At 37.4% G+C, this 15630-nt stretch overlaps 2 protein-coding genes across 2 annotated transcripts in view; both read right to left on the reverse strand.

Moving 5' to 3' along the window:
• The window catches only part of TMC1 (transmembrane channel like 1), a 57820-nt gene extending 45946 nt beyond the window's left edge, over positions 1-11874 (reverse strand). Inside the window, exons 1-3 of the mRNA XM_086770657.1 lie at positions 11760-11874; positions 11257-11623; positions 5683-5823 (exon numbers count right to left, since the gene is read on the reverse strand). Of these exons, the coding sequence (XP_086626783.1) occupies positions 5683-5823; positions 11257-11623; positions 11760-11874 (623 nt within the window). The remainder of the gene's footprint in view (positions 1-5682; positions 5824-11256; positions 11624-11759) is intronic.
• ANXA1 (annexin A1) overlaps positions 1-15630 on the reverse strand; it is a 419725-nt gene that overhangs the window by 219314 nt on the left and 184781 nt on the right. The window lies entirely within an intron of this gene.

Genomic DNA, 15630 nt, shown 5'->3' on the forward strand with positions numbered 1-15630 from the left:
CCAGCTCTGCAGCAGGTTAGCTCCACTGGGTTACTCTTGACCTCTGTGGTTTGTAAGTTAAGGAGACCTTTCCTTGACTTCTGCTTAAGCTTCCTGGCTTTAGAAGTTCAACAATGACTTGGCACCATTCAGTCAAGGAACAGGCTTGTGATGTCCTTTTTATGTCTGTGACATATGCTCTTTTTTATTAAACGTAATTCATTATATTACTTAATTCAGGTTTCTACTTTGGTGTCTAAACTATCTCACTGAAGGACCTCTATTTCTACATCCCTGTGGGCTTTTGCCACACTTTGTCCTTTCCTCCATTTCTTTTGTACTAATAATAAAGTAAAGATAGAAAAAAACAATCAAGCAATAAAAAGGAGTCCTAAACACATAGAACTCTTTCAGAAACCACAGCAAGAACTAAAGCCACATACATATACATGCACACCTACTTGGAAGTAATGCAACTTCACTAACATGAGCAAGTGTCAAAAACAACGCAGAGCGACAAAACTGAGCTTTGTAATCACTCGTATCATGTGTTATAGGTAAATTACCTATATCACAAGACAGGCCAAAGTGTGCCCCGTTAGCTAACTGTGAATTTAAAGAAGGTTCAGAGAAACCTTATTAATTGAATTACAGACACAAGGAACTAATAAATGTTGCATAGGTCTGGGCATTATTGTCCCAGAGAAGACTGAGTTAATTATTAATACTAGGTGTGGAGTTACAGCTTCCAAAGTGCTAGGTGTACGGTAGTTCAGGCACTTCAGTGTTGCAGAGAGAGGATAGATTACAGCTCTCAGAGGCTGTTGCTAATGAATAGGATTCAAGTGGATTGCTCACATTTTTCAGTAACAGTTCAGAAAGGTTTCAGCCTCCAAGATCTAAAAACTCATTAAAAAGAAATGCCGTATTAATATTGATCACCCAGGACTTCTCCAAGTCTTCAAAAGATTGGCTAAAAACTGACTACAAAACAACTGTTGTCAGGCAAACCCACTTTAAAAGCAGTTCAGCAGTAATAATGAGCAAATTATAGTGTTATTTAATACCCAGCTGGCCTCCAGGACAAGCAGTCTGGCCTCCAGGACCGCCAGTGTGTCCACAGTAAGAGGGATGAAATACTGATTCATCAGAGTACAAAGAGAGCATCCAAAGATGAGAAATTTCCACCATCCCACACATCCACCTTATGTATCTTTGGGTTTTGTATACTCATAAAATATTCTGGTTCCAATTCCTCTCTCTTGATGAGTAATCTAAGTCCTGTAATACAATAAATTCTACTAAACAAATACTGGAAAATTGCCATATTGTATTCTGCCCCTGGCAGATGAAGAGGAGATGGCTCTGCTCTGCTCTGATTTTCTTACAAAAAGCAAGAAGGTCTCATGGTTCTCTTTATGGTCTGTATTTAACTGGAAGTCCTTTAAAAAGCCTAAGCTTGACATTTGACTGCCTTTGTTTTTTTAATATTCTCGTTTCACTTGTTTTCATAGTTTGCTAACTGGCCTGTGGTGGAGCTTTGAAGTGAGACCACTGTTGGCACATTTCCAGATTCTTGTGCTCAATTCCCTGATTATATGGTACATAATGGATGTTGATGAATGTATACTACACAGCTCTTAATAGTCTTTGCTACTTTACAGCACAAAACTTTGGCTATCTGAAGTGTTATGTGCACTAACAAGGGGAGTGAGATTAGTAGTAGAAGAGCTTTTAATCCTTTCCCTTTCCTTCATATCTGTGCAAAACCCATCCAGGAGCATGCACAGACAGAGCTGAGCCCCCGAATTCAGACCTTCAGGGGTAAATTGGGGTAGCTTTCCCTGGAGGTTTTCCAATTTCCAGCAGCTGAAGCTATGTACCTTTTGTACCTTTTTCTAATTTTTTTTTTCAGTAGTTTATCCTCCTCTTGAAATCTCAGTCTTCTGAATAATGATTGATGGTCATTATCATCTGATGGCTCTTCAGGTAATTGTAGGCAGTGTCAAAAGGAAATGTGCACAAATTATCATCTCCCATAGAGAAGCCATAACAGCAGAACTGACAAACCATGTAAACCAGTGGAAGGAAAATGAAAAGAACAAGAAAACTTTTCTGAAGGAGAATATTTTTCTTGGAAATGAGAAGAAGCCTGGACTCCAGCCGCACTGATGCTCTCAGCAGCACGGATCACTATGTCCCCAGCCCACAGGTAGGATGTCTATTGCTTAGGGCATGGGAGAGTGGTGATGCTGTTTCCTGCATAACATCTTTTCTTCCTCTGAATGGCTTATTCCTCGCTTTTTTTCATATCACCAGACCTGTAAATGTCTGACCACAGTGTCTCAAGGTGAGGTTTGAGTCTGACAGTGCCAGTACAGCTTAACTTCCAACTGCAGAGGGACACTGCAGCAGACCAGGATCCTCCGTCACAGTTCTTCAGAGAATAATCCAAGGCTGTTTGAAATGCATCTTTTTAGACACAGGGATGTAAATTAGAAATTAGAGCTGATCTAATTTACCAGTGCAACTCTATTAAGAATGCCATTTCAGCAATGAGTATCTCAGCCAGGTTTTGACAGAAGGCATTTTCTACAGAGCAACAAGTTATGCATCTGTGTTCTAAAGTTATTGTTCATTCATGCATTTTCAGAACAAAAGAATGAAGGAAAAGATTAACTATTTTACAAAGTAGTACCTAGAGCTAAGTAGAAATCATCTTTCCCACGCTTTACTTTTTAAGTTATGAAAACACACTCCTTCAGGAGAAAGTGCTTTTGAGTCATCAAAACAAGTGTGTTGATCAGTCTTGAAAATGCTTACACAATTTGTTTCAACAATTTAAAATTTTCAGTTGCTTTTTTAGAACATAAAATTTAGTGGAAATTAAATATTTCCCAAAAAAAATACTTTGTTCTGACAAATTAACACTTCTTTTTTAAAAAAAAAAAAAATAAAAAGTCATAACTAACCCTAATTTTCACTTTTCAAAATAACATGAAAAAGGAATATTTTTTCAGTCTTATTTTGTCATGAATATGTAATAAATCCTTGAGCATTCCTGGGAAGCATTTTTTTCCATTCTTGGAAAAAAAAAAATGTGTGCTAATACAGAACAAACATGGAAGTGGGGTTTGGCTCACAGTAAAGAATACTCCTCAGAATTCTGAGAAGATACCTCAGAAATCTCCCATGAAGTGTTCCTCTAATGTGCAAGCTAGAAGAAAAACAATAGGGAAATTTCTTCTTCTACCTCTAAGAAAACAGGCTTCTTTTTTTTTCCTCACACATCTCATAATACTCTAAAACCTGCACAGGGCAAGAAGCAGACGACATAGGGAAATACTCACTAATAATAATTGTTGATCAAAAGTTTCGACAGTAAAAGTTGCTAATATAAGAGTATTAAAAATCACTTATGGTTGATTTACAAGTTTAAGGCACTTAAAGCCAGTGTGTGTCCTTTTTCCACACCTACAAGAATAATACCAATCTATCAGACTAATGATTCTGGTATAAATCTTAAATAACTTGCTAAAATACAAAACAAATACATAGATACCCTAAGATGTGCTCATATAGATACCTCTGTATTGTTATAACTACAATCATAACAGACCACTCATTGTCAAAATATTATTTCTTATTTTAAGCAGCTTAGTGACACCAGATCTTCCATCGCAGCTCAGTAGAACTTAGGCTCCAAAGAGCCAATTACAAAAATGGGACTCTAGAAAACTTGGGCTATGGCTGTACTTCAGTATGTAAATTATTTGGTTTGATTTTTTTTAAGGGTACTGAGTACTTCCAAATGGAACCATTTTCATCTAAGTTGCTAAACAGAAATTTAAATGCCTAATTCTCCGCTCACACATTTTAAAATATGACTAAATATTAGGTTTTAGCTTTTATTTTTTATTCCAGCTGTGTGCTGGATTTGTGTGTTTTGTCTGCTGAGATACACATGACTCTACAGAACGATGACAATCTGAATGGGATTGCTTGGAATAAAACATGGCTATAAAACATGACATTATCAGGGAAACATAATAATAAATGTAATTCTTCAGTTAATAAAAGTAGATTCAGAATAAATAAGCCAATCTGAAGAACTGTCATTTGCTCTTGGAATACACATTTTTCTAGGGTAAATAAGTTGATAATGTGCTTCCAAGCTTTCTTCAGAGAGGGCTGTAGCAAAGCATAAGAAAAAAAAACATTATAGCAAACTGCTGTAAGAGCACATTGATGTGCATTTTTTAGCATAATAAACCTTCTCATGTCAGCAAATAAAATAGAATGCATGTCTAGTCTCCCAGCTTAGATTTCAGAAATATAAGAATTTAAAAATTGATAAACTAATGGACTTTTAGGTAGAATTGCTGCCCTTGCTGAATGTACAAGGACCACTTCACCTGGAATATTCATAAAGATATTGTTAAGACAAAAAAGCAAATAACAAGGGTGGAATTTTGAAAATTCACTATTGGCTTAATTGAGGAAGCCCACCTCAGAGCACAAGAAAAGTGCAGTAGTTTAGCATTCAGTGAGGACAACTAGAAGCACTCACACCATTACATACATTTCACAGTAACATAGATTTTAAAGTTTTTAAGGAAAGTATTGATATTCCCACTCCTTCTGACCGGTAAAGGACAACACAGGCTGCAGACGTTCATTGAGGGACTCCTGATTCAAAGCCACAACCAGTGGCTGAGGTAAAATGTATCCTTTTAAAAATTACACATCTCATTTAGAGGCTTCTATCGGTAGTTAATCACCATTCACCCTCACTGCAAAAATGTATATCAGTTGTCCTCAAACATTTATTTTTTACAATATCATATAAGCAGACAGAGAACCAGCTAATGTTAATCACAGAATCATAGAATGGTTTGGTCTCTAACAAAGAGACCTTTAAATGTCATCTGGTCCAACTCTTCTGCAATGAGCAAGAACATCTTCAACTAGATGGCAACTAGCTTGCTCAGAGCCCCATCCAACCTGACCTTGAATGTTTCCAGGGATGGGCATCATCCCTGGGTGATGGGCAACATGTTCCAGTGTTTCACCACCTCATCATAAAAAAATTTCTTCCTTATGTCTAGTCTAAACCTACTTTATTAAATGAATACTTAATTTTTAGCCTTAATGAAAATGTAGTGATAGGTTTGCTAGGGCAAAACACAGTTTTAAATCTGGCATACATAGAAATGCATGAAAAGGCAAGCTCAGTTTCCATTCAGCTTGGTTTTTCTTAAGTTAAAAAAAAAATCCATTTTTCTTTACAAAAAGTTAGAATAGAAAGATAAATCCTCTCTTTCCACCCCAGTAATTTTGAGCAATTTATGAAATTGTATTATTTTCCCTGAGTGAGATGTTAAACTTATCAACGGAAGAATATACTAACATTAACCTAACTGAAGAAAATGAATGATTTTGCAGGGGGATGGAATGGAAAATTAAAAATCTTAAAAGCCTGAGTTTTTCATATTTGATTTCAGGTCTACAGAGACAAGAAAGCACTGATCTACAGTGCCATTTATCTCCACTTTCTGTGAAAGTACATCCTGTGAAAGAGAGATTAGAGATGTTTTTAAGTTAATTGTGTCAGTAGGTCTAGAAATAATTGAAAGTTCAGAAAAGAACAGTCCCAAGTGCAAAGCAGGATGGTAAATATTCACTACAGAAATCAAACCATACTTCAGGACAGACAACTTCTTTTTCATCTTCCATGGCTTGTTTCGTAGTGTGGCGATTAGCTTCTTTTTCTCCTCTACCTCTTCTTTCAGCTTGTTCAATTCCTCCTCTGTAATTGGCTCCTCTTCAGAGTCAGAATCAGAGCTTCAAACAAAAGCAGGAACAAAAACCATCACCAAAACTCAGAAAGGACAGAAATTTTCACTGAAGCACATATTTGGTGCTAATTCTTGTTAACTTTGAAACCTAGAAAAATTACTTTACTGTTGCACAGAAGGGAGGACACAGTTCACTTAGACTTGTTATTAATTTTAGTATCAAAGGCAAAGCCTGCACGCAAAGTGCAGAGCCGCAGCTGAACCAGCACTACACCCAGAGAACTCAATGGAGAGTGGGCAGTGCTCTTGGGGAAGTGTCTAACAGTCACTGATTGTTCCTGCAGGAGTAACCAACCTCCTAAGAGTCTAACACAAACTCACAACAGACAAGTGAGGACACTGTAACTACAGCCATAAAAATGAACTTGTTCACCCCACTTCAGTGTGCCATGGGAGTAGAGACACCACAGCAACAGCAAAGACTAGTTTAAACACCGCACGAGAGCCTGTCGACTGGTCAAGGCAGTACCCTTTCAGAGATAGGAAAGACTCAAAGCCACACTGCAGCAAGACTGTGATGTGTCCTAGCAGTCAGAGTAAGCAGATGCAATAGTAATGGCATCTCCAGATGTGTTGTGTTTGTAATCTGAACTTCCTATCCATGCACTGGTTTGCAATATCTTTGGAAAGCATTGCTGATTAAGCCAATGTCCATTTTCCTAAAACCTGCCTAGATATCTGTGAGCAAACTTACATCTCATATAATGGCATACAGCAAATCATTAGCAACAAATGTTTCCTCTTCTTATGGCAGTAAACAAGAAAATTATAAAAAGGAAATCATTAGACTCTGACTTCCTGCCCTGAAAACCTAGTAGTGATGACTACCACTACGTGAGCTTTAGTAAAAGCAGTTTGATGCATTTCTATTTGTTTCTTCTTGTGTTTTCTTTTGCCTTTTTTTTCCCCCTGTTTTGAATGTTTGAAAATGTACTGCAGGTTTTTTTTTAAATAGTTTTCTAGTCTGTTTTGGGAACAGTTCATTCAGACTTTATCAAGCAAACAGTTTTCAGGTGGTTTTGCTTAGAATTCACCTTTCTGAGAGTTTGATATTCAAAATTTGGTATCAGATCTGAATTATTCATTACCTATGTCACCTAATTGTGTAGTTTCTATCCTCTGGATAGCTAAAGAATCATAAACTTTTTCTTCTACCAAAACATATAGCATAGCTGTAGTTAAAGATTTGTATGACATAAAGATCAAAGGGTTTGTTTGTGTGACATAAAGGACAAAAGGCTTTATCAGTAAGAATATTTATGAAGTTTCAAAACAAGCAATTATTTATTAATGCAACAAAATTATTTTTCAACACAGCAAAATTCAAATTTGTCATTGGTCATCTACCATTAGTTTTCATGAAATACACATCATTATAGCAAATGCTAGAGAGAATCACTTTAAAAATTTCAGATACACACAGGTAAGTTAGCAAAGGAAAGGAAGAGGCTGTCATAGTTATCAGATGCCCTATTACTATAGACTGAAATGATATTTATTGAAAAGTCTGTCACATTAGAATGTTGAACCTATCAGCTGTAAAATTTCAGACTCTATGTGATAAAAACAGTGCCACAGAAAATATAAATCTACAGAAAGAAAGACAGCTACTGAATGCCAGATATATTTATTGTTATTCCAGTATTGCAATGAGCAAGTGAAGAACTGTATGAAAACTTAAGTCAAATGGATGAAGGTCAATAAAAAGATTTGTGCATACAATTTTGAGGCATTATAATGCAAAAAGAGTCATGTCTCTAAGAAGAATAGAAGGATTAAAGGAGTCTGGTTTTGAGAGAGCTTTAAAACCTTAGTTGTTACAATCAGCTGCTCTGCATTTTACAAAGCAGACAGCAACGTGCCGAAAATTGAGGATTTCCTTTGACAGAAGATTGCTGGGTTATGCAAAATTGAAATACACGATTTTCAAGACTGCAGTGAGAGTGGTGGGAAGTGTGGTGGGTGCTATGCTGTGAGCTTCCTGAGGAAAGGAAGCTGAGCAGAACACAAGGTAAAGTAGGGATAATATTGGCTATGTGCCCATTGCCCAGTACTGCTTTGTTTGTCTTTGGAAACACATCTCATCTTCCATTTTTCACTTTCCTTTGGAACTAGGAAAATAATAAAAATTCCAAATTTCTAAGCAGCTTTAAGAAATCAGTATTTTCAAGAGCGTTTGCACTACGCAGTCAAACTTTATGTCGTTACAGCAGATTTTTCCTTTAGCTTGAGCACTATGAGATTCAAGACAGGAAATCAGAATTCTGTCTTCTGCAACTGAAAGTCTTAGCCTTTCATGAAAGGTTGTGATTCATACATTTGAAGGCCAGAAGGGTTCACTGTGACCTTCAGGCTAACACAGAGAGTAAATCATCACTAAATAATTTCACATCAAGCCACCATCTTCCTTGTCTCCAATTCAGTGCACACAATGCATCTTTTCCTAAGTCAGCAGAGCTCTTGAGATCAATTGTGCTGCCTTAAATCACACAAATAATGAACTTGCTCATACTAATAATCTGTGGTTTGGTTTTATGCCCATATTACACATCTGTGTTTTGGTTTTAGTTTCACCTCCTCTTTCTGCATGTAAATGAGTTTTCTCATTATTTTTGTAAAATCCATTTTATACAGGTAAAGACTAAGATTAAAATATTTACTTGGACCTTGGACATTTTTAGGGAAAAAAAAAACTGGTAGACTTTAAGAGTCTAGAATGATGAGTGAATAAATTTCACAGCATTTCTCCCTAGTTTTTTTGTGAAATTTCTATTGTTTATTGATAATCTCCATAATATCCCCTGGCACTTAGTGCTCTTCATCAGTCTGCTAGCGAAAAGATGCAGTGCCTGTACTGCCTTAATCTTCCATGTACCTCTGGACTTTTGGGTAAGCTTTATATTCTTGAGTAATCCTACTAAAAATCACTTGATATACTGACATATAGACCTATACAATAAAACCAGAAATTGTACAGTCTAGGCAGAATATAAGATTCCTTCTCCGAGGATTTGTAGCTCAAGTGACTGCATATGGTTTCTAAGACCAATCAGTCACAATTAGATAAGCCAGCAAAGAACAAAATAGCTTTTCAACTTAGGAATATCACAGATCTTCACAGTGAGACTATAAAGAGCAATTGACCATTAAGATTTTGGGATAATGATTATGAATAGAGTAGAGTAGAGTAGAGTAGAGTAGAGTAGACCCTCCTCACACTCCCATTAAAAGGTAAGAATCAACCATATCAACAACCAATAGCATCTAAGAGCAAAAGATTTAAAACTCACCCAGAAGTAATTCCTTTCTCTATGGAATTACCCTGTGAAACTCGCTACACAAATAAGCAGAGATCAAAATAATCTAGTTAAAGGAAAAAAAAAAAGATGAAATAGAGAGTTCATCTAGGATTCCTTTATGTCCTTTATGTAGAATAATTAGAGCATAAAGAGGTATTCCTGATTTAGGTGAAAAGTAGGGAGGAAAGAAGAGGGTAACTGCATCAGATTCTACTGATTTGTACTGTGACCTAGCTGAAAAGGGTAGTGTTTCTAGAGTTTAGCAAAATCCACAATGACAGCAGCAAATGCAATATTATCTCTCTGTGGAATAATATAAAATTTAACTTTACTTTTCTTTCTGTTTGGAGATTTTTTTCTTTTTTTTTCCCCTCAACTTCTTATGTTACTCTTATCATGCTTTTTCATGCTGAAATGTCTTGGCAATTAAAAAACTACATCACCAAGACGTACTTTTAAACAGTATGTAGCATTTGTTGTGATAGATCCTCGTGGACTTGCTAGACAGGCTATATTTCTATACTGCCACACTTATGCCCTAAAGGTTTGCAGATCACAACTGAACTGATCGCCAGCCTATTTTACTTTGTTCTTACATTATTTTTGTTTTTCTTTTAAAAAGCTTTTAAAATATTCTTATATTTTCTGCAATCTTGGCAGTTGGTCTCCTAAAAGTCTAAAAACATTATTTTGAGGTGTCTTCCAGAGCATCCTCAGTTTTTCCTCAAATGTTACACTTATTACTTCCAGAACAAAGTGTTGATCCAGGTAGCAATTTCTAATTATTTAGCCCAAACATACCTATTATAATGTTAAGAACTTCGGAAGATGATGAAAAACATTGTGCCCTAATTGAATTTTATATTTTCAGTGGTCTTTCTTTAATGAACATTCAATAAATGTTTACAATGGAAGACAATAATAAGCAAAGAAACATGGATTGACACATTCAGGACTGTTGCTATGTGAGTACAAGAAATTGCACAGAGGGGTATAAAAGGCACCAGAGTGAAGAGCCAGCACAAGGAAAGATTTTAGGCATTCTTATAGGGAAGGGAAGTGAAGTAGTAGTATGTTGAAATGGGATCATGGATAAATTAGTGCAACGGCATATTTCACTGTATTTTTTTCTTTCCTTTGACTCCTGTTGTGCTCCCCAGTGATGCCTTTGGGAACACAAACAGCTGTAACAAGTCCTCAGTGGGGGAAGGGGAATCTCTCTCCCTCTCCACTGAGACGAGCACGTCTGGCTCCATCTGTTTTGTTATACATCATTCCCAGGGGCTGTTTCCTTTCAATAACATGAGAAGGGACAGGGAGCAAGAGAATGCCAGGATGGCAGAAAAATACAAATTCATTTTCTGAAGTGTGCTGTGTCAGTGAGGTCTTCCAAAGAGCCTAGTTTGCATTAAATGTTTAGTAAAAATGAACGGTACTATTTCAGAGGGAGTGAGTGGGAGATACACTGAAAAATCCATTTCAGTTGTTGTTTCTGGGCTCTTGAAATTTTGCCACTGATCTTTTACAAAAAGCAGGCTCAAATCTGGCTGGAAAACAAGAACACAATCTTGTGAAAAGTGTCAAGATTTTAGGTCTGCACTGGAAATAAAACTAGACCTTGGGGTTTTGGAGGGTTATCAGCTTGGAATCTGGGGATTTTAGCTTTGAGGAGAGGAAAAAGCAAGAGAGATTTCACCAGTTATCACCTCCCTGTCATTTGTTCTTCTCCTCTGTCACTTCCATTCCCTTTCTCCAGAAAACAGTTCATAAATTTAGGATATTTAACTACAGTAAGGGTGACCCTGGCTTGAGTTCCCATTCTGCCTGACCAAATTTGACCTAATCCTCAGGGTATTCGCAGTCCCAGAAGGGCCTGTCTCACTCTGGACCTGTGACAGACCCCTGACTTTGTTCCATCGGAGTGGATATGGCTTTGTGGGAAGTTTCCATTTCATTCAGCAAGCATTTCCTCATTGCAGAAAAAATAATATCTGTCCAGCTCTGATTGGGCTATAATGAGTAAGGTAGTCATACTGACTCTTGATATTTCATACCTGTGAATGAAAGCAGATTTTATGTCATGTATGTTTTATATTAAAAAAAAAAAATTACTGAATTACCCAGATCCAGATTTCTTTTTGTCTTTTTTCTTCTTATTGGCCTTCTCTTTTTTTGCTTTCTTATCAGGCTTTTTCTCCTGTTTCTTCTCATTTTTCCCTTTCTCACTTTTACCTCCTTTCTCATCTTCTTCATCTTCCTCTTCTTCCTTGGATTTCTGATTTGCCTGGTTCTTCCTGGCTTTTGCTGGGTCCACATCAGAATCACTGCCCTCATTTCCAGCTGCTCGACCCCGTCCTCTACGGTTTCTGTGCCTGCGATGCCCAGGTCTCCTTGTGCCATCTTCATCATCCTCATACTCCTCACCACCACGTCTGGCTCTCCCTCTGGCATGTCCTCTTCTGGTTCTCGGTGTTGCTCTCTTCCCCCCTTTATTTGTGATAGAGGGAAAAAAAAATACATGAGAGAAGGCAGGATGTTAAAAGGACACCTTTCATCCTCCTTCATTCATACAGATAATCAGAAAACATCTGACTGTGGCCTCAAAGTAATTCACACTACTGACCTGTTTCTTTGACAGTTTCTTCATTCTCAGCTGCGCTTCCTTCTTCATTGTCAACATCACTGCCATCTGTGGAGTGAAAGCAAAGGCCAGTGCATGTGAAGTGTGGATCAGTCATCAGGAATGCAGGGATTTTAAGAAATTCTTGGTAATTACTGTATTTTGCTCCCTTACAACATTTCACAGCTTTTAGGAGCATGGCAAATAGTTTTCAAGAAGTAATATGAAGACAGAAAAAAATAGTTACACTTTCCTTCAGTGATCAAGTGAGCAAGCCCCAAAGGGATGTCATGGAGAACTCCCTCTCTTGGAAGAAATATGTAGGACAGGAGGACCCTCAAAAAGATACATGGTAGCAATATCCTACAATTTGAGGAGAAGAACAAGGAAGATGAAAATGCTTCTCAGGCACCTCTCTGAGATTTTGATAAATACCTGAAAGATAAGCAGAGATTAAAGAAGGGTGACCCAGCTCACTCATATGCTGTACTACAGTCCTCTTCTACCACTTAGGAGAAGATTAAAACATTAGAGAGCCTATTTACAGAAGTGGGTAGGACTTCTGCTCAGAAACATCTTTGGTCGAGATGGATCTCTTGCTTTAAGGTTTTCAGTCTCAATAAGTTCAATAAGAGATGTCTCTGCTACCCATTAATAACCAGGAAAGTATCCAATTCATTTGCCTGGTACACTTTGAAACTGTGATCATGCGTATATAAAGAAGAAAGAAAAATACTCCTCTCTGTCATGCACATTATCCACCATAATATTTAACTAATACGCTCTCTGTAAATATTGGCACGAACGTATTATTTAACAGGTCACTCCTGAAACTGCCAGTGGTATTGACCAGCAATGTTTCTTCAGAAGCAATCCACCTAATACCTGAGAAGCCTGGAGCTAGTAGACTCTCTTGAGGTACCTTTGAGCTCAAACATGTGCGATAGCACTTGAGACACATCAGTGAAGTATATAGATACACATGGTAGTAGGAGATGAGTAGAAACAGGCAGCTGTCATTCGACTCCTACATACCATATATGTTCCAGATGTATGTTGTCTAACTTCCCCTCTGTACAGACAGGACAGGTGACATGTCATTGTATGGAACTGTACACTGAAATTTGGAGAATTACAGAATCATAGAATCATAGAGTAATTAGGGTTCGAAGGGACCTTTAAAGGTCATCTAGTCCAACACCCCTGCAAGGAGCAGGGACATCTCCAACCAGATCTGGTTGCTCAGAGCCCTGTCCAATCTGCTCTTCACTGTTTCCAGGAATGGGGCATCATGCCATAGTTGCATTTGTCATGCAAGAAGAAACTACGCTTACCTTCCTTCTTTGCTTATCTGTAACACTTTTGGATTTTTCTTTATATTCTCTTTTTCTCCACCCATTCCCTAGTTCCCTAGTTCCTTTTATAAATTTTATTAAGCCACTAGTTATTTATCAGAAGTTTGTATACAAATTGATTTATTTAGGGACTGCTGTAGCTAACTATCAGGCACAACTTCTTAGCTTTACCCAGTGCCAAATGAAAGCGGTAAAATAAGTAAGGCTGCAAACCAGGAGCAATCTAGGATCTTGTTTCACTGTGTGCAATAATGGGCAAAGGGTTATTATCCAGAATTTGACAGGCATTTTAAAATTGAGATATATGTAGAGAGTCTAATTTCCCTCCACAAAATATTTCATTGTATTTACACTTTCTATCATTTCCACAGCATCTGCACAATAGTTTTTTAAGACTATGCAAAAATGTTATCATTCAATATCATCAGTGGAATGTGAAAATAAGTGCTCCTTTGTTCTGTTTGGACATATGCCTTCTGCTGCTGACAGTAACAAGATCTCCATTTGACAAAGATCATTACGTTGCTATTGAAAGCTTGCAAAGATGAAGACAGACACTGCTAAAGAGATACTTTGCATACAACAATAGAGCACACAGTCTTTTATTGCAACTAATGCTTTTACTGATCCCCTCCAGCCAAACAGAAATTCCCAGGGAAGCACTTTAATGGTACAAGATTGGCCTCACTGCAGATTCTGATGAGCGCATACAACAAGCAAACAGCTGGAGGCTTATCATATGTACTGAAAGATGCATTAGCACTGAAAGTGTATCGTGCTCAGGTTGACATGATATTGACATAATAGTGAAAGTGACAATGGACTATGCAACACAGGGCAGGGCAGAAGGTAGCTGTTGGGGTTTAAATAATTCTGATAGCATAAGGGTAACAAATGTGCTGGTCTAAATCCAACATTTCAGGTAAAGTGTTAAACTAATTAATAGATAACAGGCTGCTTGGAGAAAGTACTGGGAACACTAATAGAGGGGAGTGTACCTAAATAGTGACTCCTGTACATTATGTCTTTTATCATCTAAATGCTCAGCATATGAGTGATAAAGAAAAAATTTTAAGGAAATTAAGAAAAAAATATATAAAATCAAACAGAAGTATATATTGTCACAAAATAGAAAAAATGACCAGTGACCACAGACAATCACACAGCTAGAAGAGTAATGGGAACTACAGACATACCCAACAAGCACAAGTGCAGCTTCAAAAGTTTTTTCTGCAATAATTTAAAATTATAGCTCCAAACTGAACTTCAGAATATTCCTGCCTCCAGAGCCCCATGCTCCTATAGAGATGAAATGTGCTGGTATGAAGAATATTAGAGGTTTGTCCTGCTCATTATGGTGTATCCACAGAAGAAGAGATCTCTCCCAGATCTTAGGGTATGATACAGAGAGCATTGTATTAGAATTTATTTTTAAAAGAAGCTTGAAGCCAAGGAGGGCTCTCTGATCCTCCAGTTCCCTTGCACTCTACTTTATGTCATGAGCTGTGCCACTAGCATAAAGCTGAAGCTCAGGGTAGAGCTAAAAGTTATTCATTTCTGCCAGCTGTGATAGCAATTGGTGCTGTTTAGGAGGAACAAAATCACTGAGGAGGTGGGATAAAGGAGCTTCACCACCCCTGAGGGCTGTCCTGAACAGAGCATATGCATGCGTTCATGTAAGATACATAGCCACCCTGCACCGCACTCACATTACAGCTGTCCCTGGAGACTTGTAGTTCAGACAAGCTGTATTAATAATTGTCTTTTTATGTTTGAGGGGTTTTTGAACATGTCACTACAAGACCAATGTTGTTAGTTGGTTGAGTATTTGAGCAGTATGAGAGAAATATAATCATTACTGTGCTTAGCATTATTATTATAAAGCTATGTCAGGTCATTAACTCTATAACACTTTTCAAAGAGGAAAGAGGCTAGCCAGCTCATAACTCAGCCCTTTAGCTGCTTGTGGCAAACTCTGTCTTACTGAATTATTGGAGAAGCATTTCAACAACACACAAATTAGATTTCATGGTGACACTAAATCTAAATGCAGTTTAGTACTACCTTTAAATGTTCTTCTATAAACCACAACATAGAGAAACAGTAGACTACATTCCTCAGGCATTGCATTATCATCCTGTAGGAAAACTGAAGAGCATTTGTGATGCTTTGGTTTGTTAAAATAGAAATGTGTGGTCTTTGATGCAGGAAGAAAATCATCACTATGTGGGATCCTTTTAGGTCTATATACTTGTCTTATGCTTTTTTAAACAGATATTCATTTGACTCCACTTATCAAAAGTTCAGTGAATCCTCCACTAAAATCAAGTCTCACTAAATCACTGTCTAGAATTACTCATTGTTCCAGAAAAGTGTTGATAGGACGTAATTTCTGCACACTATTAATATTCATAGGGCTAATATCAGGTTATTAGGCTTTGAGTCAGCTAACTTGAGTTTATGTGACCAGGAGCAAAATACCGCTCAGCTGTTACATCTTCCAGGATATATCATCCTGC

This window comes from Chlamydotis macqueenii, chromosome Z, assembly GCF_036417535.1.
Source record: "Chlamydotis macqueenii isolate bChlMac1 chromosome Z, bChlMac1.mat, whole genome shotgun sequence".
In the NCBI taxonomy this organism is placed as follows: domain Eukaryota; kingdom Metazoa; phylum Chordata; class Aves; order Otidiformes; family Otididae; genus Chlamydotis; species Chlamydotis macqueenii.